The sequence below is a fragment of the Sciurus carolinensis genome, chromosome 6 (assembly GCF_902686445.1).
Source record: "Sciurus carolinensis chromosome 6, mSciCar1.2, whole genome shotgun sequence".
NCBI classification, from domain to species: domain Eukaryota; kingdom Metazoa; phylum Chordata; class Mammalia; order Rodentia; family Sciuridae; genus Sciurus; species Sciurus carolinensis.
Window position 1 is genome coordinate 63445755 of NC_062218.1, and position 20480 is coordinate 63466234.

The window sequence follows — 20480 nt, forward strand, 5'->3', positions numbered from 1 at the left end:
TTCAATCCCAGTACTGCAATAAGTAAATTAAATATATTTGTCTTATCTCCCCAACTAAATAGTAAACTCCTGAAGAGCTTGAAGGTCATATTTTCTCTGGTACCTCTGTGCTTGCTAACACACACACACACACACACACACACACACAAAGTTACTGACCTAAAAGAATGCAAAACGTGTTAAATGGGAGAACTCAAGGTGAATATCACAGAGAAAATAAGATAATGGCAAAGATATTTTCTACTCACTATCCATGTGCTCCCTGACATTCATCAGCTGTCTTTCAACTAGGAGAATCCATGTAATTAGTTCTTATTTATTCCACCAGGAGCAGAAATTTCCTGCTCAAAAGCATTAAGAGCTAGTTTATAACCTTCCAGCTTTCTCCTCCTACCACAAAGACTGCTGAAACCCTAACAGAGTGGATAAGTCACAAAATGAAACCAACTTGGGCCACTGAGTCAGCACATGAAGGGGAGCTGTCCTGGAGAATTACCTCACCCACAGTGGAATTTGTGGGAGCAAGAAATAAACGTTGGCTGTGTTAAGTCTTAGGTGTGAAGTTTATCTGGTACCACAGTACAGTCAAGTGTTATACTGACTGATAAAAATGTTAATAAAAGAAGACTAGAAAGAAAAACCATTCAGTATTAAAAGATGTGACAGAAAGTTCTTAATGAGGCAGTACTATCAAAGGAATAACTGGGAGGGAAGCTAAACTTAATAAAAGGAAGGATATCGTTGCAGTTGGGCAAAAAATAGAGATCTACCTTGTATTCAACCAGAGTCTGGAAGACCACTTTTAAAATTGTAAAAAAGAATAACCATTGTCAGGAAATTTCAATTAGATGATTTCAAACATTCCTTCAAATGCTAAGATTTTAAGATTTATGCTTGACAATGGATCTTGAATATGTATAAGAGATAAAAAAGAAGATGCAGCTTATCTTGAATTGTGACTGTTTAATATTACATAGAAACAATATCAAAAAATCCCTCTATGAAATCTTGCAGGAATGAACAAGAAACACATCCGAAATGCCAACAGATTCAGGGATCCTTCCCTCTCCATCTACAATGTCACCTTTCTCAAAGCACTCAAAGAGATATCTCACAAATTCTTGCCACCTCAATCATAAGGAGACAACTTGATAAAGACTTTTCATGCAATAAGGAGGCTAGTTGGTGGCAAATTTGAACTGTATTGAATTAACTTCCAGGTTAGGTTCAGGAGGAAAGAAGTGCTTCCAGACACTTAAAAGTAGGTTTAATTTTTTTTTTTTTTTTTTTTTGCAGTTTTCCATCAAAGCATCCCTTGTTTAAATTACAAGGATTAATTCCTCAACTTCAAAGTAAGGGGGTTACCTAATTTCTTCCCTAAAAATATTTTAAGAAGAGCATTGTTTACATGTCATATACACAATGGTATTGCTGAACAATCTGAAGGCCTGACTTCAAGAATGATCTCTGTTATTTACAAGGTATGTGACCTTTGGCAAGTTACTTAGCCTGGATGAGTCAATTTTTTCATTTGCAAGATACGGATTATAATACCTACTTCATAAAGATTCCATGACTTAATGAGATATGTGCTCTGTAAATTGAAAATGAGGTTCAAATATTAGAAACTGGAGGGAAAGTAATGAAACCAACACCCTCTGAAAATGCAGTTTCTGAAATTTGTGTTGAAATACCTACTAGGCAGACTACCCATATGATAATTAATAAAGTAAGAATAGCAAGAGAGAGACCAGTTCAGCTTTATTGAACTCATTCAGAATTTTAAAATTAGAAAATCTACAAAAAAACTTACTTTAATTCCAGTATAACTATGTTTTGTGTTTTATAATTAATTTTAATTTCATAAGAACCACATATAATCTTTTTTTGTGCTAAGGGTTGCTACAGTTCTTTATCTGACTTTGAGTTCATCTTAAATAGATTCAATAAGTACTGTGAACAAAACCATCAAGCTCTGTGACATTTCAGTGAAAGCTGTAAAGAACATACATATGTCACGTGGGTTAAGTATACATTTCCTGGTACTGATCAGTTATTCTGACACTGAGAACTGAGAGAGATTGTGGCAACATAAGTAACTGCAACAAGTGTATCTCAATTCAACATGACCTTCAAGATGGAAATTTGGAAATGTGGAATATTTGATCATGGACATGGAAGCTGCATTCAGTTGCACACACAACTAATTGTGAGTCCTTGAAGACTGATTTTGGCATAACATCAAAATCAAAAGTGGGCTCTCTGTGTAGCTCATACCTAAAATTCCTTAATATTATTTTCTAGTAAATCTCATAAATCCATGTCTTGTTTTGATAGAGAATGCATGAGAAAAAGCCAAAGGCATTGTTCTATTTCTCTCTGTAATGGCCACATGCTAAATAGGCCATGGTGCCTGTACTGAAAGCTCTGCACTGATGAGAGTTAGCAGAGAGCCAGGCAGGAGGTGCCCCCCTTTGTTGCTGCTTTCATTTTTAAAATGAATCATAATTTCTGCATTGGATACGAAGATGGGTTTACAGCTATTAGCCATCATATTAATAATTTAGAAAATACATGCCCAATCACTTGTGTTCCTTGAGTTCCCTATGAACACAGCTGCAACCCACATTAGAAGCGAGGGTGAATGGATATTTTTCAGATGAGATATTTGGGCTGAATTATTAGGGTAGCCTGTACTACAAAATTACTAATAAACATTGCTTCTGGCTCAATTTAGCCTGAACTCAGTGAACCCAGCCAATGGTGACAAATCAAAAACTCTGAAATACCCAATGAATGAATCTAACTAATAAAGGAACCCTGTAGGAAGTAGATGCCAGGATTAATGAGCCAGTAGTTTCACCATGCCATGCTGTTATTTCTTCACATAAATGCCCTCAGATGAGATTATCTTTATGTCATGAAAGGGAGAAAAGGAAGGTTACATTCTTTCAACTGACAGGTTAACTACTGCCATTACTAGAATACACGTCTTTGTAGACAAAGTTTTTTTCTTTATTCCCCAATTAAAATGTACAGTCTGCAATACAAATTAAAAACACAGTTTCACTTTCATGGAACAAGATTATTGGGGGCATCAAACATAAGTTGCCCCAAAGTTAGAATTTCATCTGTATTTCCTCTGTGTACTGATACCTTGATTTACCCAAATTGCTCTGCATCCTCTTTAGTATTCAATATCTAACATCATCTTTAGCAGTTTCCATTTCTATATTATATTTCTTCCACCATCAACAAAAGGTAAAATAAGTACATCATTACTATACCATCACTTGCATGCCATGTATGATATTTAGTAACAATATTGAGAAGAAAATAAAGACACCAGGATAAACGTGTGTATTAAAATAAACCAATCACATAGCTATAACCTAATGGACTTTGACTTTTTCTGGCTAATATGTGATGAGAGTACTCAATGCCAAAAGGACTACTCTGCAAAAAGTGCAATTCCTCAGAAGCAGGACATACAGCATGTTGTACTTACGTACCTTGCATTCAGATATTACTCATCATAATTTATTCGATATTAAATTTAATTAACTATTATTATAACTTTAACAGTTTTAATAATAAGTAAAAAAATAACATGAAACAGTATTCTGTTATTAGATTTTTTTCCTCCCTCAAAAAGCAGAACTAGCTCAGACTTGTGATTCATGTTCACATTCCCTGCTTTTTAGCTTCACTAAACTGTCAACCTTAACTATTTAGACCAGGTTGCCTTCCTTTATCCTATTGGCATATAGGACTTTAAAATGTTAGAGATTCTTAATACAAAAATCTATTGCCATAGAAACAAATGTTATTCTAGAATCAGGTCAACTGAAAAACTCTGTACACTTTCATTTTAATATTGAAAAATAACCACTATATCATGAAATATAAGCAACTTTGAAAGCATCTATCACTTTAGTTGATTTGTAACTTCTCATCAGTGTTCTGAGTTGGCCCATTTTTTTTGAAATGAAAGATCCCATTTCCCTTGCCTTTGAGAAATACAATTTTTAAAGATTCCATTTAGCATCCTTTATTGCATTCCTACATCATAAAGTTATGCTTTATAGCAGCATAAAAAAGCTGTAAAATTAGCATCCTTGTAAACAACCTTCCATGCTCATTGGTGAAGCAATCTGTGATTTGTACTGATCTCTTAAATGTGACTTGAGATTACAGTATCCACGATTTCAAAGTTTAAAAAAAGGCACTAACATAAGACAAGGGAGAAAATTAAGTAATGTAAAAACAGGGGAAAATAATATTCGTTTGGAGATTGTGCTGCTAAGTTCTAGGATGCATTTTAAAATTACAGAAATGTCCCATTTTATATGAAATCCCAAATTAGTATATTGTCCTCTTCTTTAATACGTTAATGTTATACCAATAAGTATTCTTTAGAAAATGTAGAATTGAAATATTCTGTAAACTCACTCACCAACTGACTTCTAATTAAAATCCCTAGGGTAGCATGAGCATATTCTTTATCATAGAAAATCCTGCCTTTTTGTGCTCAACTTTGAAGAGATCCCATTGTGTTCTCTTAGTTGAGTAATGATTACATATCGTTCCTAAAATGCACATGTAGCCCAGCGATACAAAACTGCGTTCTAGGACAAGAGTGTTTTTAGGGTTTACACTCCGTGGCAACCAAATGAGAAATCTTCCCATGGGAAAAGGGGGTGCCTTTCTCAATGCCTAGAAAGACCATTAACTTTCAAACCAGGAGATTGATCTTGGTTAGTTTTCCAAAGCAAGCCTGTGTTATCGATTTGACTCCAAGTTTAAAACACACTGGCAACCTTTCCCATCAGACTACCAAAGAAACTGCAATTTTTACTAGTAGTTGGAGGAAATCCCCTGGGCACGTGGCTAACTTCAAGCTTAGCTGGTTCCAAGCCTAGACCCTGAGAGAAAACCGGAGAAGCCCAACGGGGGAAGCCTGGCAGGTGCGACCTGCGCCGGTGGTCCTGCACACTCCTCTTGTAAGGTCCGGGGTGTTTGAAGCCTGGGTCCGGGAACGCGGCTGCCTCTTTGGGAAGGCCCCGACGAGGCGCAGGCCCTGCGTGGAGGAAAGAACCTCGGCCCCTCACGCACGCTGGGTCCCCGGGACCATCGCGGCTGTGGGCGGCGCCGGAGGACAGAACACCCGGCTCTGAAGGCCCAGGGTTCCAACCTCCGTTTCCTCCCGCCCACAAACCCTGCGCGGAGACCGCGAGGGGCGCCTTCCGCTCCATGGTCCCAGAGAAACCCGAGAAGGTTATCCACCCTCGAGCTCCGCGTGGGCGCCGGCAGCTGCGGGATACTAAGCCGGCGGTGGCCGGGGAGCCTCGGGAGTCTTGAGCTCGCGTGGGGCGCCTCCCGTCTGGCCTCCGCCCTTCTGGCCTAGGAGCCGCGACTGGAGGCCTGTGGCCTTCCCGGCCCAACGCTGTTCCCCAACACACCACCTCCCTGTGGAGGCCTCACGGTGCTGGCCATAAACTGAGCCTAAGTCTAGAGAAGGTCCCAGGGCCCACGCGTCCCAAACGCCGCATCGCGCCAATTGACCACGAACGTGAGAATCCCCCAAACTCTTCTTTTCTCCCCAGGAATTTCCTCCCCTTTTCAATGTCACACCAAAGCCCATCATTCTCCATATCACATACTGAAAATGATTTTATTTTATCCATTTACATTTAACTTGATATAAACTTGTCCGGAAAAGTCAAATAATATGCTTTATATTAGCTCAAACATTTATTAAGAAAACCAAATTCCATAAATAAGCACAGACAATAAGTTAAAACATATCACAAATTGACCAGTATGTAACAAGAATGCTTTATCTACACAAAACATCCTATTTCACATGTTTGTTCATTCTTAGAAAGCGCTTCTGTTCTCTGGGTTTGGATTTGACCAGCACATGCAGAAAGAGCTGATTGTGTTTCTCTGTACAAAGTTGCAGGGTTGTAGATGTCCGAGTGCACGCATCGGCGGCCGGCAGGTGGCCGAGGGGCACAAGGGACGACAGGACGACCACAAAACAACCAAGGGCACAGAGCAGCGAGAAGAGAGAAACTGAAAAGGAAGCAAACAAACCCCAGTCCTGAAGGATCCAGAAAAGAGATGTGGCTTTTGCTCTTACAAAAGGAAATTTTGCTTACATGTTTATTTTATTCTTCCTTATAAAGACTTATCAAAATGGGTAAGATCACCTCTTCTTCATCACATAACTGCTTTAGTCTACTCCAGCCACCCGATCCACTGGCATGTTCCTCCTGAGAAGCCTTCCCTCTGTACCCTCACACAGTTGTGCTTAAGAAAATAGAAGATAAAATGAAAGCGTTCTTTTGCAAGCCAGTAGAGGGTTGCATGACTGTGACTAGATAGGGCATGGACAGGGTGGCGGGAGAGGAAAGAAAGGAGTTCAGAGAAAGAACACAAGCATAAATCAAATTATATCAGTTTGGGCCCTCAGATGAGACGGTTGGTAGCAGATGCTTGTCCTCCTTTAAGACCAAAATCCCTAACATTGTGCTGTCCCTTGAACACGTCCGTGTGTGACCTAGGTACACTGGTGTGTTTGTGTGTGTATGTGTGTGTGTGCACGCGCGTGTGTGTAGTGTCTGAGCGTGAGCGAGAGTACGAGTGTGTGTGTTTCTGCCCACAAACCAGTCCATTGGTGTCTGATTTCAGATCCTGAGTCGACTCCCTGGTAAGTAAAATGGCGGGAAGGATGCTTTCTGCCGGGCGCGGGAGGGGCGTGAGGCGTGGGGAGAGAAGGAGCCAGAGGGGAGGCGCCGGGGAGGGGGGTCGTAGGCGTCGTGTCCAAGGTGTGGCTGGGAACGCCGCCGGTCCGAAGGCCGGGAGGAGGGCGCGAGCACGGCCGGTGCGAGGCGGGAGGCCGGGGGTAGCGGGAAGTGTGGGGTGAGGTGCAGGAGACCCGGCCGAGGGAGGCGTGGGGTGGGAAGGGAAGGGGGCTCTGGGAGGCGGGGGGCCGCGGGCGAGCAAAATCAGGTGGAGGGGAGGCCTCGCAGGCTGGGGCTTGGGGAGAGCCCGAGCGAGTGGAGGAGAGAGGCAAGGGCTTAACAGACCTGGTGGAGGCCAGGGCGAGACGGGACGGGATAGGGCGCCGGGCAGAGACCCGGACAGGGAGCTGGGGTCCGGCGCGCGCCGAAGGGGTCTCGGGACGGCCCCGGGGGCGGCGCTGGGGCGGAGCGGGCCGGGGCGCGGCTGCATTAAGTGAAGCTCATGGAGACTGTGTGCTCTAGCGCCTTGCGGCGGAGGGAGGCGATGCTCGTGCCCCGCCACACATCGCTGCTGTCCGGGGAGCTGCAGAGCTGGGGCGAACCGGAGACATTGCTGGGGCCGGGGAGGGAGGCGGGCACCATGCCGGGGAAGGCGGGCTGGTAGAGGTGCGACTGCAGCCCAGCGCCGTTGGAGCCCGCCAGGCTGTTGGACAGGCCCATGGAGTTGGGCGGCGGCCCGGCCGCCAGGCTGCACTGGGACAGCGACTGCGCCATGGCCTGCTGCCTACCCAGCGCCGGCGGCAGCGGCAGCTGTGACACTCCCGGCATGGCGGCCGCCGCCCAGCGGGTGTCGTTGGCATGGAAAGAGCACAGGCTGTCGCCCATGGCAGCTGCAGCGGCGGCGGCGGCTGACGGGAACTGAGGCAGGCCTGGGGTGGGCAACAGGGTGCCCGGTGCGCGGAACACGTTGGTTGTCTTCTTGCGCTTCTTCCACTTGGCGCGCCGATTCTGGAACCAGACCTGAAGCAGGCGAGGAGGGAGACAGACAGGGAACTGTTAGCAAGTCCCGCGGCCATGGGGTTGATGGAGGGTGGGGGCAGGGGCTTAAGTCCCAGAGTTCGCGTCAATACAACCACTTAGCCACAGGCCGAACAACTGCCATCGGCTCAACACACCCCATACCTAGCCAAAGATCCCAGTTTTCCACCAGTTCGTGGCAACTGGCGCCCCGTGTACCCACCAAGCGCAGACTCACGCGTTCTCCAGTGATTATGCCCCAGAGCGCTTACGCACAGTGCAAACACACCACAGTGTGCAGTGTTCACCACGCCCCTGCACGCTGATACATTCTGTGCATTGCACAGGTTTGCAGGCAGACATGTGTCAAGGCGCGACCCACAGGTGTACAAATGAAGATAAACATGTGTACCCATGTGGCTTAATAGCATGTCTTATAACTCTGATGGGGTATAGAATTTTCAGAAATGCTGGAAATTTGGAAATTGATGAAGGGCCATGGATGACATAGACAGTTTCAAAATCGAAAGACAAAGGAAACCCCTAACACCACGGTTGACAGAGCAGAGAGGTTAATATAGTGATCGGTGTGGGAAAGTGAGTGCCACTGAGCTACAGTGTTGTTTGGGTTGCCACAGTGACTGTTTCCTCCCACAGCTCTCCCTACCGCATTCCCAAACCACTTTTAAGGACACGTTTGTCTGGCAGTCCTGAGTTGTACCTGCTGCCCCAGCGCTTTCAAGTCTATTCTTTCTTTTTTAAGTAACTTGCTGAGGATCCCAAGTAACAAGGCCTCTCATACCCTCAAGTTGCCCTCCTTTAATTTATAACTGGAAGCAAATTTTCTGACCAATGCAAGTGAAAGGAAGTTAGGTTTAAAACCCACACTAGTTATGAACAAATTTAATTTTGCTAAGGCAAACACAGATGTCTTTTTTTCAGAGATGAGTTTGATAAAATAAATTCCAAATGAAAATGAGCTTCCTACTTTTTCTTAACAGTAGCCCAGGAAAATCACTGTACCAGCCAGATTTGTCCACAGATGTCCAATTCACTACCACAGGAAAAGAGTTTTGTCTGGAACATATTAAATAAGCTGCCGTGCCAACATAACCAGAATTTGGTCTTTAAGAAAAAAAAAAAAAAAACTGCCAGCATGCCTACATGGCAGATTTGGAGTCTAAAATCTAGTCAACTGGAGATTTGCTGTGCCTAAATGTAAATGATGTGGGACACAGCTTAGGTACTGAGTTTCCTTTTAGAATTTAGCCAGCGGAGTGTGACCACCACACTTGTGGTCTAAAAGGAGGTACAACCCGTTCATACAATCTATGTGGTGTTTACTCTTCAAGCTCTAATATCAGGAGTACCAAGACATACCTACCCTCAGTAAGCCAGCCAGGCATAGCCTTGTATTCACACCCGTGCAAGCAAAGACACGCTCTCTCCGCTTACCAGTGTGAACCACATAGCAATCTAGAATTATCTTTGAGTGGGCCTTGGCCTTCCTACCCTAACCCCATCATGGCCTACGGCTATCTTTCTCTGGTTTCTATCGCATTTTCTTCATTGTTGCCTATTTGAGTGTCAGCAATGGGCAAACAACCGCTTCCCTTCCTCCTTGCATCTCCTGAGCTGTGGCGCAGTGGATTAATGAGGCAGCAGGACCCTTGATGGTGAATGGGATCAATGTGGTTGGATTGAGCTGTTAGAGGCCTTAGGTGGAGAGCAACCCCTCAGACAACTAGGACAGACTTGTAGTGGCAAATCCCTTTTCAGCACCCACCCAGCACAGGACTGGGGTGAATTGAACAGGACGGAGCTCTTAACAGAGACAGTATCTCTGTCCAAATGGTTATCACATCCCACACACAGCACCCAACTATATTTTGAAAGAATCTTACAAAGTCAAGACTAGTTCCTAACACCCTACAAGTGCCAGTAAATTCTGAAATGTTTGGTTGTTTGAAGGGTGTGAGGTAGACTAAGGAGTGGAGAGAGAAGCAGAAGAAAGAAGGTGGGGGCGGAATTGCCCAGTAGAATTTTAATAGCAAACATCACTGCCAGGAAGGTTTCTGAATCTAGGATCTACTCAGGCACAAGCGGAAAAGAGCAGCTGTTAAAGAACTAAATATTGTAGGAATAATCGAAAAATCGTGCTCAATTATGTTTGAGGGTTAGTAGTCAAATGATGGCTACAAATTTTTTAATGTTTCATGGCTTACTGGGGTTGAGAAAAAAATCTGCATGGGATCTGAGCACCTCCGTTCCAAGCTATGATGCATATGTTTTTAAAATGTGAATGTTTCCACTTGAAAACTAGAGCATGACGGATTAAAATGCAGGCAAAACCTGAGGGAGATTTTCAAAATGCACAGATGACAACTGCAGGAAATATATTAACCGCAACCATGGGCCAACTTTGTACTCAGTTTGAAATGCAGCTCTTCTCAGAAAATGCTTAATACAACAGTGAGAATCTAATGGAGGTTGGAATCTAAAAATCCACTTTCATGATATCTGCTGTTACAGTAATATAGACATACTGTAAATGTATTTTAAAATATATAGCCCGTTTAATTCCCCAGCTATAAATGGCTTAGAAATAGAGAAAGAGTGGGAGAAAGAAAGAATATTACTTTTTTCCCCCTCGAAGCAAACGCTTTATGAAGATCTCATTGGAATCCAGCAAGTGATTAATGTGAAGATTTGGGAGGAAATCTGGGGAGCTGTATTAAAGCCTAGATCTCAGGTTCATTTCGATCAGCCAGCCGTGAACTCTGGGCCGAATTCATTACACTTTAATAGTGCTGGGAGAGGAAGAAAATGCAATTTCTCATTCCATTAGAAAACTAGAAAATACTCTCAGCTTGTCCTCCTATTAAGATGTGGCAGGTGACAGGGCCATTCTGGGGGACACGGTCAATGGAATTACAGCACATTATTTTTGTTCATATAAAATATTGAAAGGCAAGCCTGACTGTGCAGAAGTTATTTCACTGATTTGGTTTTTATGTAAATAAAATATTGAAAGTTAATTAATCCGTGCTAGAGACTAATGATTATGCTTATTATATTGCATTTGATCGCGTAATTTGCATGATTCTCGCATTGCTGCTTAATAAGCCATTCCAGGTTATAAATAATTCTGAAATTGGTTTCTAATAATGGCATGCTATAAAAGGAATGGTTTTATTACACTAGCCAGAAAAGGGGAGCAATATCAGACATGGAATTGGCCTCCATGTGAGTAGAGGTGCTTTAATAAATACTTAGAAGTGTGATATATACCAAATATAGATAAAAATATGTATATTGGATAATTTAGCTTAGAATAAAAAAGCATCTCTGAAAACATACAATTGCAATAAATTAAATGTTTAGATCATTTTTAATCAGTGCAGTGGCCCACATACTGAAAAGAATGTGTGGCAATCTGTTAACTATAAAGAAAACTATGAAGTACTCATCATATAAGAACATAAACCAATTACTATTTAATTTGAATTTGGTCAAGGAGCAATGGTACAGTGAGTTGTGAAGTAAATACATTTTCCATAAATTATTTTGCATTACATTACATAATGTTAATCATTTTGAAATGTTAATTAAGAAGGTTATGTTGATCTGATTACTTTTTAAACTATGAAACATTATTTTTAAAAATATTGAAATTGCCATTCTATTAAATTGTTTCTATCAACAGCCTCAAGCTATTATCTTTGGTTGAACATTATGCTAAAACAATTAAAGTACTTTGTCTCTTTCTTCTTGCATATTCTTTTGTGTACTTTAAAAAAATAACTTTCTATCACATAGTTTATATTTTATTTCATTTACAACTTTTTCTATTAAAAGAATCGCTGTCATTAACCTTTGGAAGACCTAATAAAGTTTAATAGACCTCGTTTTCTTTTTTCATAAAATCAGTTGTCCAATTATATTTTACTTGTGATTCTAAGTTCCATTTTAATTTGAACTAATTACCAGTATATCTAGATTAAAACACAGCATTTTTCTCTTTTAAACAACAATGAATAGCTAACATTTCTCTTTAGTAACAAAAAGCAAGTTATGAATTTTGAACCTCCAAAATGAACCTACAATCAAGAATTATCACTAGCATAATATTGAAATTTTGTATTTCTCAAAGATTGAACTCAGCTTCAGATTTTTAAAAAGGTGAAAGTAAAAGATTTAAGGGACTAGTGATATATATATCTGCACAATGTAATTAGCACTCTTTTGATGTGTAATTTTAGTGGCCCATAATTCAGGCCTTTCAAAGTTCATTAACAAAAACACTCAGACCTATATTTAATAAAATTTGTAATTATTATGTTGCATCCTGAATATTACTTTATTAATTTGACCATTTAAATCCCCGGTGACATTAATTTACTACTAGAACAGAAACATGTACTACTCTTCCCGTTTAGACTCTTAAAAATGCCAGATGAAAACAAATATTTAACACTGTGAATAGGAACACCTTCATCGTCCATTTCTTGGATGATATGTAAATTATCTGAGATATTGTAAAGTTAATTTGTAAAAGCAGGTAGCACTGCTTTAACAAATTAGACTAACACCCAGGACACCGAGAAAGCAAGGGATGATTTTCAGCACCCTGGATAGCTCAAGACTAAGTGCCGTCTTGAAATTTCACCTCCTGGCACCTGCCATAAAATATTTGATGTTATTTTCATGCTTTAAAAAAAGTGGGAAAGAAATTTGGGATTCGTTAGGCTTGTGCTTTTATACCCCAATTTTCAAAACAGTATAGCTGTGATTTCTAGATAACATAATTTACAACTTGGGTGGTTGAATGAGAAGCAGGGGTCAACAATGATTGCGTTTACTACCGATCAACCTTTCCCACCCTACATGTGCTTTCTTCTGTGCCTTCTTCGGATCCGATATCTACAATGGAAAGCCTTCATTTCTCACCCGCTCCCCAGTTTCCTTAGGGGAATGTTGAAAAACAAACAAAAACCCCAGGTCCCATGGGTTGTGGAGGGTCCTGGCTACTTCCAGAGAAATGGTAGAACCTCTTGAAAACATCAAAAGTAAGGATGTTTTGCCTCAGAGCTGCAAGCGTGTGATTTTTAAGAGAATAAAGCCACACCCTGAAATCCGAGGGTGTCTCTTTTTAAAAAGCTTTATTTCTTCTCTTTTTAAAAATCTATTCTGTATAATTGTTGCATTCCCCGTTTTATCCAAAAGCTTAACACAAACTCATTAGGGGGTAATGAAATACTTGTCAGTAAAGGGAGCTGGAGTTAAGGTGCGCGCTGGGAGACACGGAGCTTGCCTTCTCAGAAGAAAGAGTCGAACCCGGCCTCCCAACAACATGGGACTTTTCAGCCGGGATGCGGCCGTACTGTTGGGAGATGGGCCTTGCGTGTCCATTGGGGAATGGCGATCCCGGCCAGTTTGGGGCGAGAAATGGCTAACTCAACCCAGGAACGTTTAGGCAGCTGGAGCGAAGCCCAGGAACTCGACAGGGAAAGGAAAGACCCGGCTCCCTTTGCCCAAATCCTCCCGCTCTCTCCTTGCCTCCTGTCCAAGCACCCAAACTCCGCATACCTGCACTCGGGATTCAGTCAACCCGATACGCAGCGCCAGCTCCTCACGCATGAAGATGTCAGGATAGTGAGTCTTGGCGAAGCTCCTCTCCAACTCGTTGAGCTGTGCAGGAGTGAAGCGCGTCCGGTGGCGCTTCTGCTTCTGTTGGCCCTGCTGCTGGCCGGCTTGGCTGGGGTTCGGGCCGCCCTGGGGCCCGGGCTGTTTGTCGGGGTCTTTGGCGCTCACCGCCAGCGAAGCCGGGGTAGAGCCCACTGTGGTGATATCCTCCCCAGGTAGCAGAGTGGCTCCCTCCACTGGGTCGGAGTTGGGCGCCAGGTCCCCTGGATGGCCCCCGGGGTCAGAGCCTCCCACGCCCAGCCTACACTTCACCGCCTCCCGGTGGCCCAGCAGCTCGGCGGCATCTTTCATACCTGAGAAGGCAAGGGGATCGCGGTCACTACTCTCCTGGCGATGCCATGAAGGACTATCTTCCCTGTGCGGTGCTTCCGCAGCCCCAACCGCGTCTAAGCTTGCCCTGAGGACAAAACTCCTAGGGCGCTCAGCTGAATTCCCCAGGATTTGGACAATCATGTTGGAATAACATCTGGCCCTTTCCCCTCTCTCTGCGGCTGACACCGGTAGCAAACAGCACATGTTTTCGTTTCTCCCACAATAAAACTGCTCCCAGGCCTGGCAATAAAACTTGCCTCCTAGTCCCTTTCATAAACCTTACCCCTGCCGCCCCAAGAAATCGAGAGCAAATCCTTGGACATTGGGGGTAAAGGGGAAAAATAAAGAAAATTAAACGATTCTTGATTCTTAGGTTGCTGTCTCACCTGAGCTAAGGCAAACTGACAACTCTACCTTCCAGATTCCCTCTCACTTTCGAAAGATGAATAAGTCTCCAAGACTTCCACCCCCCGAAATCAACCCAAATCAGCTCCGCCTCCCCCCTCAAATCAGAGAAAGTGTTTGGAAAATGGAGTCACATCCATCACTAAAGATTCCCAAACCGGAAACCCAGAGCCCAACAACCCAGACTTAAAAGAAACTCGAGTAAACTCTATAGACATAGCATTGAATCAAACTTTAGAGAATTCAACTTTTCTTTCTGGAGAAATAAAAAGCTCTTTTCTCTCAGTCATTGGCAACGCTGAGTCCCTTGTAGAAGGTAGGGATGCCTGAGAGGATGAATCTGGCTTCTCTCCTTCTCAACCAGAACACTTAGCAAATCCACCTCGATGACAGCAATTTCTCCTTCAGGGCAGATATTTTAAAAAAGAAAACAAATTCAACTATACTTGGAGGAAGGAGGAGGGAAAGAGGTGGTGGGGAGAGAGAAAGGGAAAAGGAGAGAGAAATCCCAAGTCAAAGCTATCAGGAAAGAAAAAGAGAAAAACACCTCCAAACAAATTATCACGGGATAGACCGCCTTTGAAAAAAATAAAGGGGTGGGGGTAAGCAAAAATAAGAAAAACAAAAAGTAACAACATTCCCCAACTCCTTTTCTAGATCTACATATTCCATAGATTTTTTTAAAAAGACGATGTTAAATCAAATTAAACTTTAATACAGCACAATTACTTTTAAAGAAATTAGTCCATTTAGGGCGCATTAAGGTAAAATAAGGAACAAATTGACAATTTCCTGCCCCGGCTTCTCCTGGCTGCCGGGGCCAGAGGCGCACACTCACCTAGCCTGGCGTCCAGGAGGTCGGCGTGAGACAGCATCGCGCACCGCTCCAGGGCGAAAGCTGTTCCCCCCCAAATTTTAGCGGCTTTAAGTTATTTAAAATAGATATAAGCTATAAGCTATACGATATAGATATATATAGATCACCTAAATGAAAGAAAATTCGGTTTGTGGTTAAAAAGGGGGCTTCTTGCATTATAATGTCCTTTAGAGAGACGGGGAGGTGCTTAACAGTTGAATGAACCCGTGAGCAGCTTGGCGAGGGGACCAATCAGGAGGGCAGCCTGCAAATGTCAGCACCCGGAGAGTCCCCCACTCCGCCCGCCCGCCCGCCCGCGCCTGCCCGGAGGAGGCGGCGGCGGCGGCAGCCCTGGCAGCTCCAGCCCGACCAGCAGTTAAGGCAGCGGCGGATGTCTCGGTCTCATCCCGGGCTTCTGGGCCCGGCCTCCGTTAGTTCTTTCCTGGGATTTTCTCCCAGGCACATCTTTCTTTCCCCGTGTCCTGACCTGCTTGCTTCACAGGCGCAGCTCGGTGTCTCAGAGCTAGTAACTTCCTGGAGCAAGGGCAGGGAAGAGACCAGAGCAGGGCATGACCCCCGCGTGACCCAAGAGTCGCCCCCGCCCGCGCGTTCTAGGCGACACTGGCCTGTTCTGGTCAAGCCCAAGGTACCACCAGGGCACGCGGCGGCCTCCAGACAGTGCCTACACTTCGCAGCTGCTCAGCCGGCCTGCACCAGAGATCCAGGCACCCTGCCTGAACCACGGGGCCTACCGAACACCAGCCCTACCGCCGGCCTAGAGCGCAAAGAAGAGTCGGCTCTCCCGGCGCTGCCGGTGCCCGCTGTCTGCTTCGGAGACCTGAGCTCAGGGTGCATTGGTGCGCTTAACACTCTTCCCACGAGGTTCTATCCTAGGTTCCACTCTGCCCAATCCCGCTAGCTGGCCCCCGACCCACTCTTTTGGTCAAAGTTTCTAAGTTCAGCTCGACTCCCAACTCCACTTAAGGCTGTAAATAAAGTTAAATGCTCTTTATTTTCCTCTTGAATATGTTAAACTACGTGAACAATTTAAAGTGCTTTGCACAAGTGAAGCGAACCATTTCTAATGTTCTGATTTTTCAGAGCCAGCCAACAACAAAGTTTAGATTAGTAATATATTTCTAACCAGAGTAATTTTCAAGATCATTAGGCATTTATGTAATTAGTGCCAAATCTATAAGCTTTTATTACGATTATTAGAGTAAAATCAGTATAAATTTGTACTAATTTACTACTGTTTAGACTTGGCTGTCAAGCCCAGAGGTTCTTATTGTAAATGATAACTGAGGAAATTAAGTGCAAAATTCTGTACCATTTCTGATCTGCTCCTAAACAATCCGTTTCAATTGTATTTGTAGCAGAACATAATGCCCTTTTTAAAGTTATTTGACTTGTATTTTTATTTGCAACACAAGAAAAATGCCCTCTACCCAGTCACAATGAAAACTGATATTTACTACTCCCAACTTGATTAACATTGATTTTTAATTCGAGAGTGATGCAATTAAGATTATTCATTTAGTGCAAATAAAGCTTCCACAAAAGGGTAGCCCTATGAAGTCTGTTTTAAATAATACAGAGCAAATGGCTTTTTTTGTTCGCCGTCCAATTGACTTACACAAAACACTGGAAATGCTGCCTGAGAGCAGATGCGAGAGAGGAATTGTGTGTGTGTGTGTGTGTGTGTGTGTGTGTGTGTGTCCTCAGCTGTGTGACAGGGACCAAGCAAGGAGACAAAGGAGGCGGCAAACGCGAAGTCTGGGGCAGTTTTGTTTCCTCCTTCTCTCCTGCAGCCGGTTCAACCTCCTCCCGTGCACACAAGTGTGTACGTGCGCACACACGTGTGAATGCAGGGCATAAGCTATACTCTGTCCTTCCGAACTGTGGAGATGGCTCACCCGGAAATTCCGGGCCTGACTGGGCTTCAGGGGCCGCTGCAACTGCTGCCAACGCGGCCTAGGTGGAGCTGGGGCGCCGGGGTTGTGGATTTGGGCTTGGCGGAGCCTGGTGGCTGCCGCGGATCTGCCAGCCTCAAGGGCACCCGGCAGGCGCGCGGTGCCCTTTCCAGAAAGGTTTTGCCTGTGAGGAGAATTTGAGACCTAAAGTAAACACAGTCCCTCCAATAAAAGCTCCCTTTCCTCAAACAACCCCCCGAGCCTAAAAGCTATAACGCAGGGTGGGAGCAGCAGCCGCAGACCCGACTGCAGACCAGGACCGGGCGGCGTTTGCTCAGCACGCGGCTGGCAGTGCGCACCCGGCTGTGCACGTCCAGGGACTCGCAAGGGGTTTGTGCCCATCGTGTGGCTCTCGGAGTATCCTGGCCAGAATGCAAAGGCAGGGGTGAGGAGAAGTGCTAAGGAAGGAACTGGGAAGCCGAGCAGCGGCACCCCGCTCCCGCAAATAGGCAGGTCTGGCAAGGGCCTCACTGCAGGGGCTCTCCACCCTGCCGCGAGGGAGGGAGGGAGGAAAGGTCGCGACCTGGGAAAAGAAGAAGGGCACAGAGGCTTGAGTCTACACGTGTGTGCACACCAGCGCTCACGTCCCCCTTCCACAGCCGCCCCAGATCACCCTCCAGCCGTGCCGCGTCCTCCCACACGCACTCGCTCGTATATTCTGTTTTGTTGTATCTTTCAGGTCGATAAATAAATGTGTAATAGTTAATGTGAAGACACATCAGAGTAATAACAATGGGACGAAATCAAAGGATTATCCATCTCTGTTAGTAACCGCTGAATAACAATGTTGCGGCGTGATTGATAGCCCGCTTCATTTTATGACTTTTCTATTGGTCTTGATTTTTATAGCAGTATAAACAAACTAAATCATTTCTTCCAAGACTTCAGAGCATAAGTACCTCGGGGTGGGGGGAGGAAAGGAGGGCTGAAAGAAAGGGAAATCTGAGAGTGGGTGGGGGTGACCCGGGTGGTGTGGGGGCGTCGAGGTGGGGAGGGCGCTAGTCGGCGCGGGAGCTGGAGCCCAGAATCAGCAGCCAGCAGGCGAGGAAAACGACAATAGTCTGGGTGTAAAATGCCCCCGCGCCTGGTTTCCTCTCAGCAGCTCGTTTTGGCCAATGTCTGAATCCACCTGGGCAGCGCCTGAGATGTATTTACCAGAGTTTTATCCCCGTCATCTTCCCACGTTCCTGGGGCAGCCGGGAAAGTGCCGGTCAGGCCCATTGCTGTTGATAATTTAAGGCATTTCCCACATGATCATGGGAACTGAAGTCCCTAACAAGGCGAGGCTTTAGCGCAATGGCCCCCAAATCTTCGGAATGACAAGAATGTCTTCAGAAATCACTTCAAAGCAAAGTAAAAGGATTTTCTATGACGGATCCAGTGATTTTTCCTCAATAAATAGGTTTTAGATTGTTACACACACGTAGAAGTGGAACAAAGGGAACTACCAGAAAATATATTGGTTGCCCCTAATAAAATTTATTTAGACAGTTTACTTCTCATAAAAAATAGAGATTGAATTTTGTACAAGAGCCTGCCAAGGGGCGATGCACAGGGAAATCATTTTTTTCTTTCTCCTTTTCCCCCTTCTCCTTTTTAACGAAGCACAAAGAGCGTTTAAAGGCCAGGGAACCTTCTCCTGCCACCCGAGAGCCTAGACCTAGCAGAACTCAATAGTTTTGGGAGAGATCAGCTTAGGGGGGGAAAGATATATATTTTAAAACCAAAATCTTAATGGCCAATTAGGTAAATTACAAACACAACAACCACACAATAGGTATTTTTTCTTCTGCTTTGCCATCCCATTCCAGAGCAGGACTTAGAAATAAAGTGTGGCTGGATTAGGAGGTGGGATGGGGTGGGAGATGGGGCAGTAAGTACTTTAAAGATGAATTTATGCTGATTAGGTCTGCAATTCTGATTTTCTCTCTAATTGCATTTCTGCATTCATTGTGAATCCTTTATAGAGAAACAGAAAGAATGAAAATATATACCGGGTGCTCTGGGAAGAATTGGGTAGTGCGCCCAGAACCCTAATTGCTTTTTCCATTTACAGAAATCTCGGGTGTTTATTAAATGTAACTTTCGGCTGCTTGGGTTGCTTGTAAACTGCTCTCTTTTCTTTGCAGACAGTGGGCTGAAATATGGCGCGTTATTATTCACATTCCTGCTATTAAATGCTGAATTGTAACATTGTTCCCTTTAATGAGGAGCGCCTCCCTCAATAATTAACGATCTCACATTTTCCTATTTTCTTGCCTGATGAAAAGAATCAATTTTAATTCGTGGTAAATTACAGCCATGCTTTTGGGTATTATTTGCTTACAGAAAACAAATCAAGTGACTTGAACACTCCTGTTTACTTTTCCAGATATGCAATAACCCAAACGCAATGGCAAATCAGATCGTGTTCTTCAGGCCTACCTTAGAACCGGAAAATGATTAAAGGGTGGGAGGCAAACACAGGAAAGTAAAGGACGTTCCCAATTCTACTACATTTGGAAAAACACACATCCTGCCTCTGGTGCCAGAACCGGCTTTCCTCTAGTCCCTACCAGAGTCGCCCACCCCTCTTCTCGGATTGGGGTCGGTAGATCACATCTAGCCACCCCAGGGTTCGGTACTGCTCCATGGATGGCTTATTGCTGGGGTCGATCTGAGGCTGGGGTGAATGCAAGGAAGGAGATCTGGGAGGTCGGCCAAGTCTCTGTGAAGGGGTGCCGGGTGCTTCCACAGTTCTCTACACAAAAGAACTCTCTCTCCTTCGAGGTTCCCAGCCAAAGCGACCACAATTAAAGAGGCTTCCGCTGAGTGCCCTTGCACGTTCACAGCGAAATCGCCCTCAACTCGCATTGGGGCGGAGTCTCTCCCGGACACCAACGTCTAGCCAAACAGGCCTGGACTCAGCCCAAATATGCGTCCTCTAGGCTTGCCTGGGTGGGGAGCGCAGGGACTCCAGGCCGCTCTTAGCTAGAGTGGTCGACTTGATAATAGCCGGCCTGAGCCTGTGGCCACAAGGACCCAAGTGCCTTGCCTCGGAGTGAAATGCCAAGAACCCACACTCCAAGCTTTCTCCCCCAGCCCCCTTTGGCGTAAGAAGCAGGCCTGCGTGTGCATGACATGTGTACTTGTGTGTGCGCTTGAGTGAACAGTGCGTGTCTACTGCCTGCTCACCCCATGGCGGGGCGTGCCAGGGGCTGCTGAGGAACAAAAAACCTGCCCCAAACTCTGATTTCATACCTACCACCCAAAATCTTTGGCAATATAGGAGATGAACGTATTTATTTATTTTTTTCCTGGAATGAACGCTTTCCCAGACATTTGAGTTTGCAAATACAACCAGACAGTCCACCTGCGTGACTCTGCGGGCTCAAGGGCCAGACCCTTGCTTATTTATTTTTCCTCTTAACTTTCTTTTCTGACAAATAGCATAGCCCTCAATGCAGAAACCTCGACACAAAA

The 20480-nt window shown here is 44.6% G+C and overlaps 1 protein-coding gene across 1 annotated transcript; it reads right to left on the reverse strand.

Annotated features, from left to right (window-relative positions):
* Positions 1 to 7238: 7238 nt before the first annotated feature.
* Otp (orthopedia homeobox) lies at positions 7239 to 15064 on the reverse strand. The gene is made up of 3 exons (XM_047554910.1): positions 15028 to 15064; positions 13356 to 13765; positions 7239 to 7769 (listed from the first exon to the last, which is right to left on the reverse strand). Exons 1-3 carry the CDS (start codon positions 15062 to 15064, stop codon positions 7239 to 7241), a joined length of 978 nt encoding a protein of 325 aa, XP_047410866.1.
* Between the last annotated feature and the right edge of the window lie 5416 nt (positions 15065 to 20480).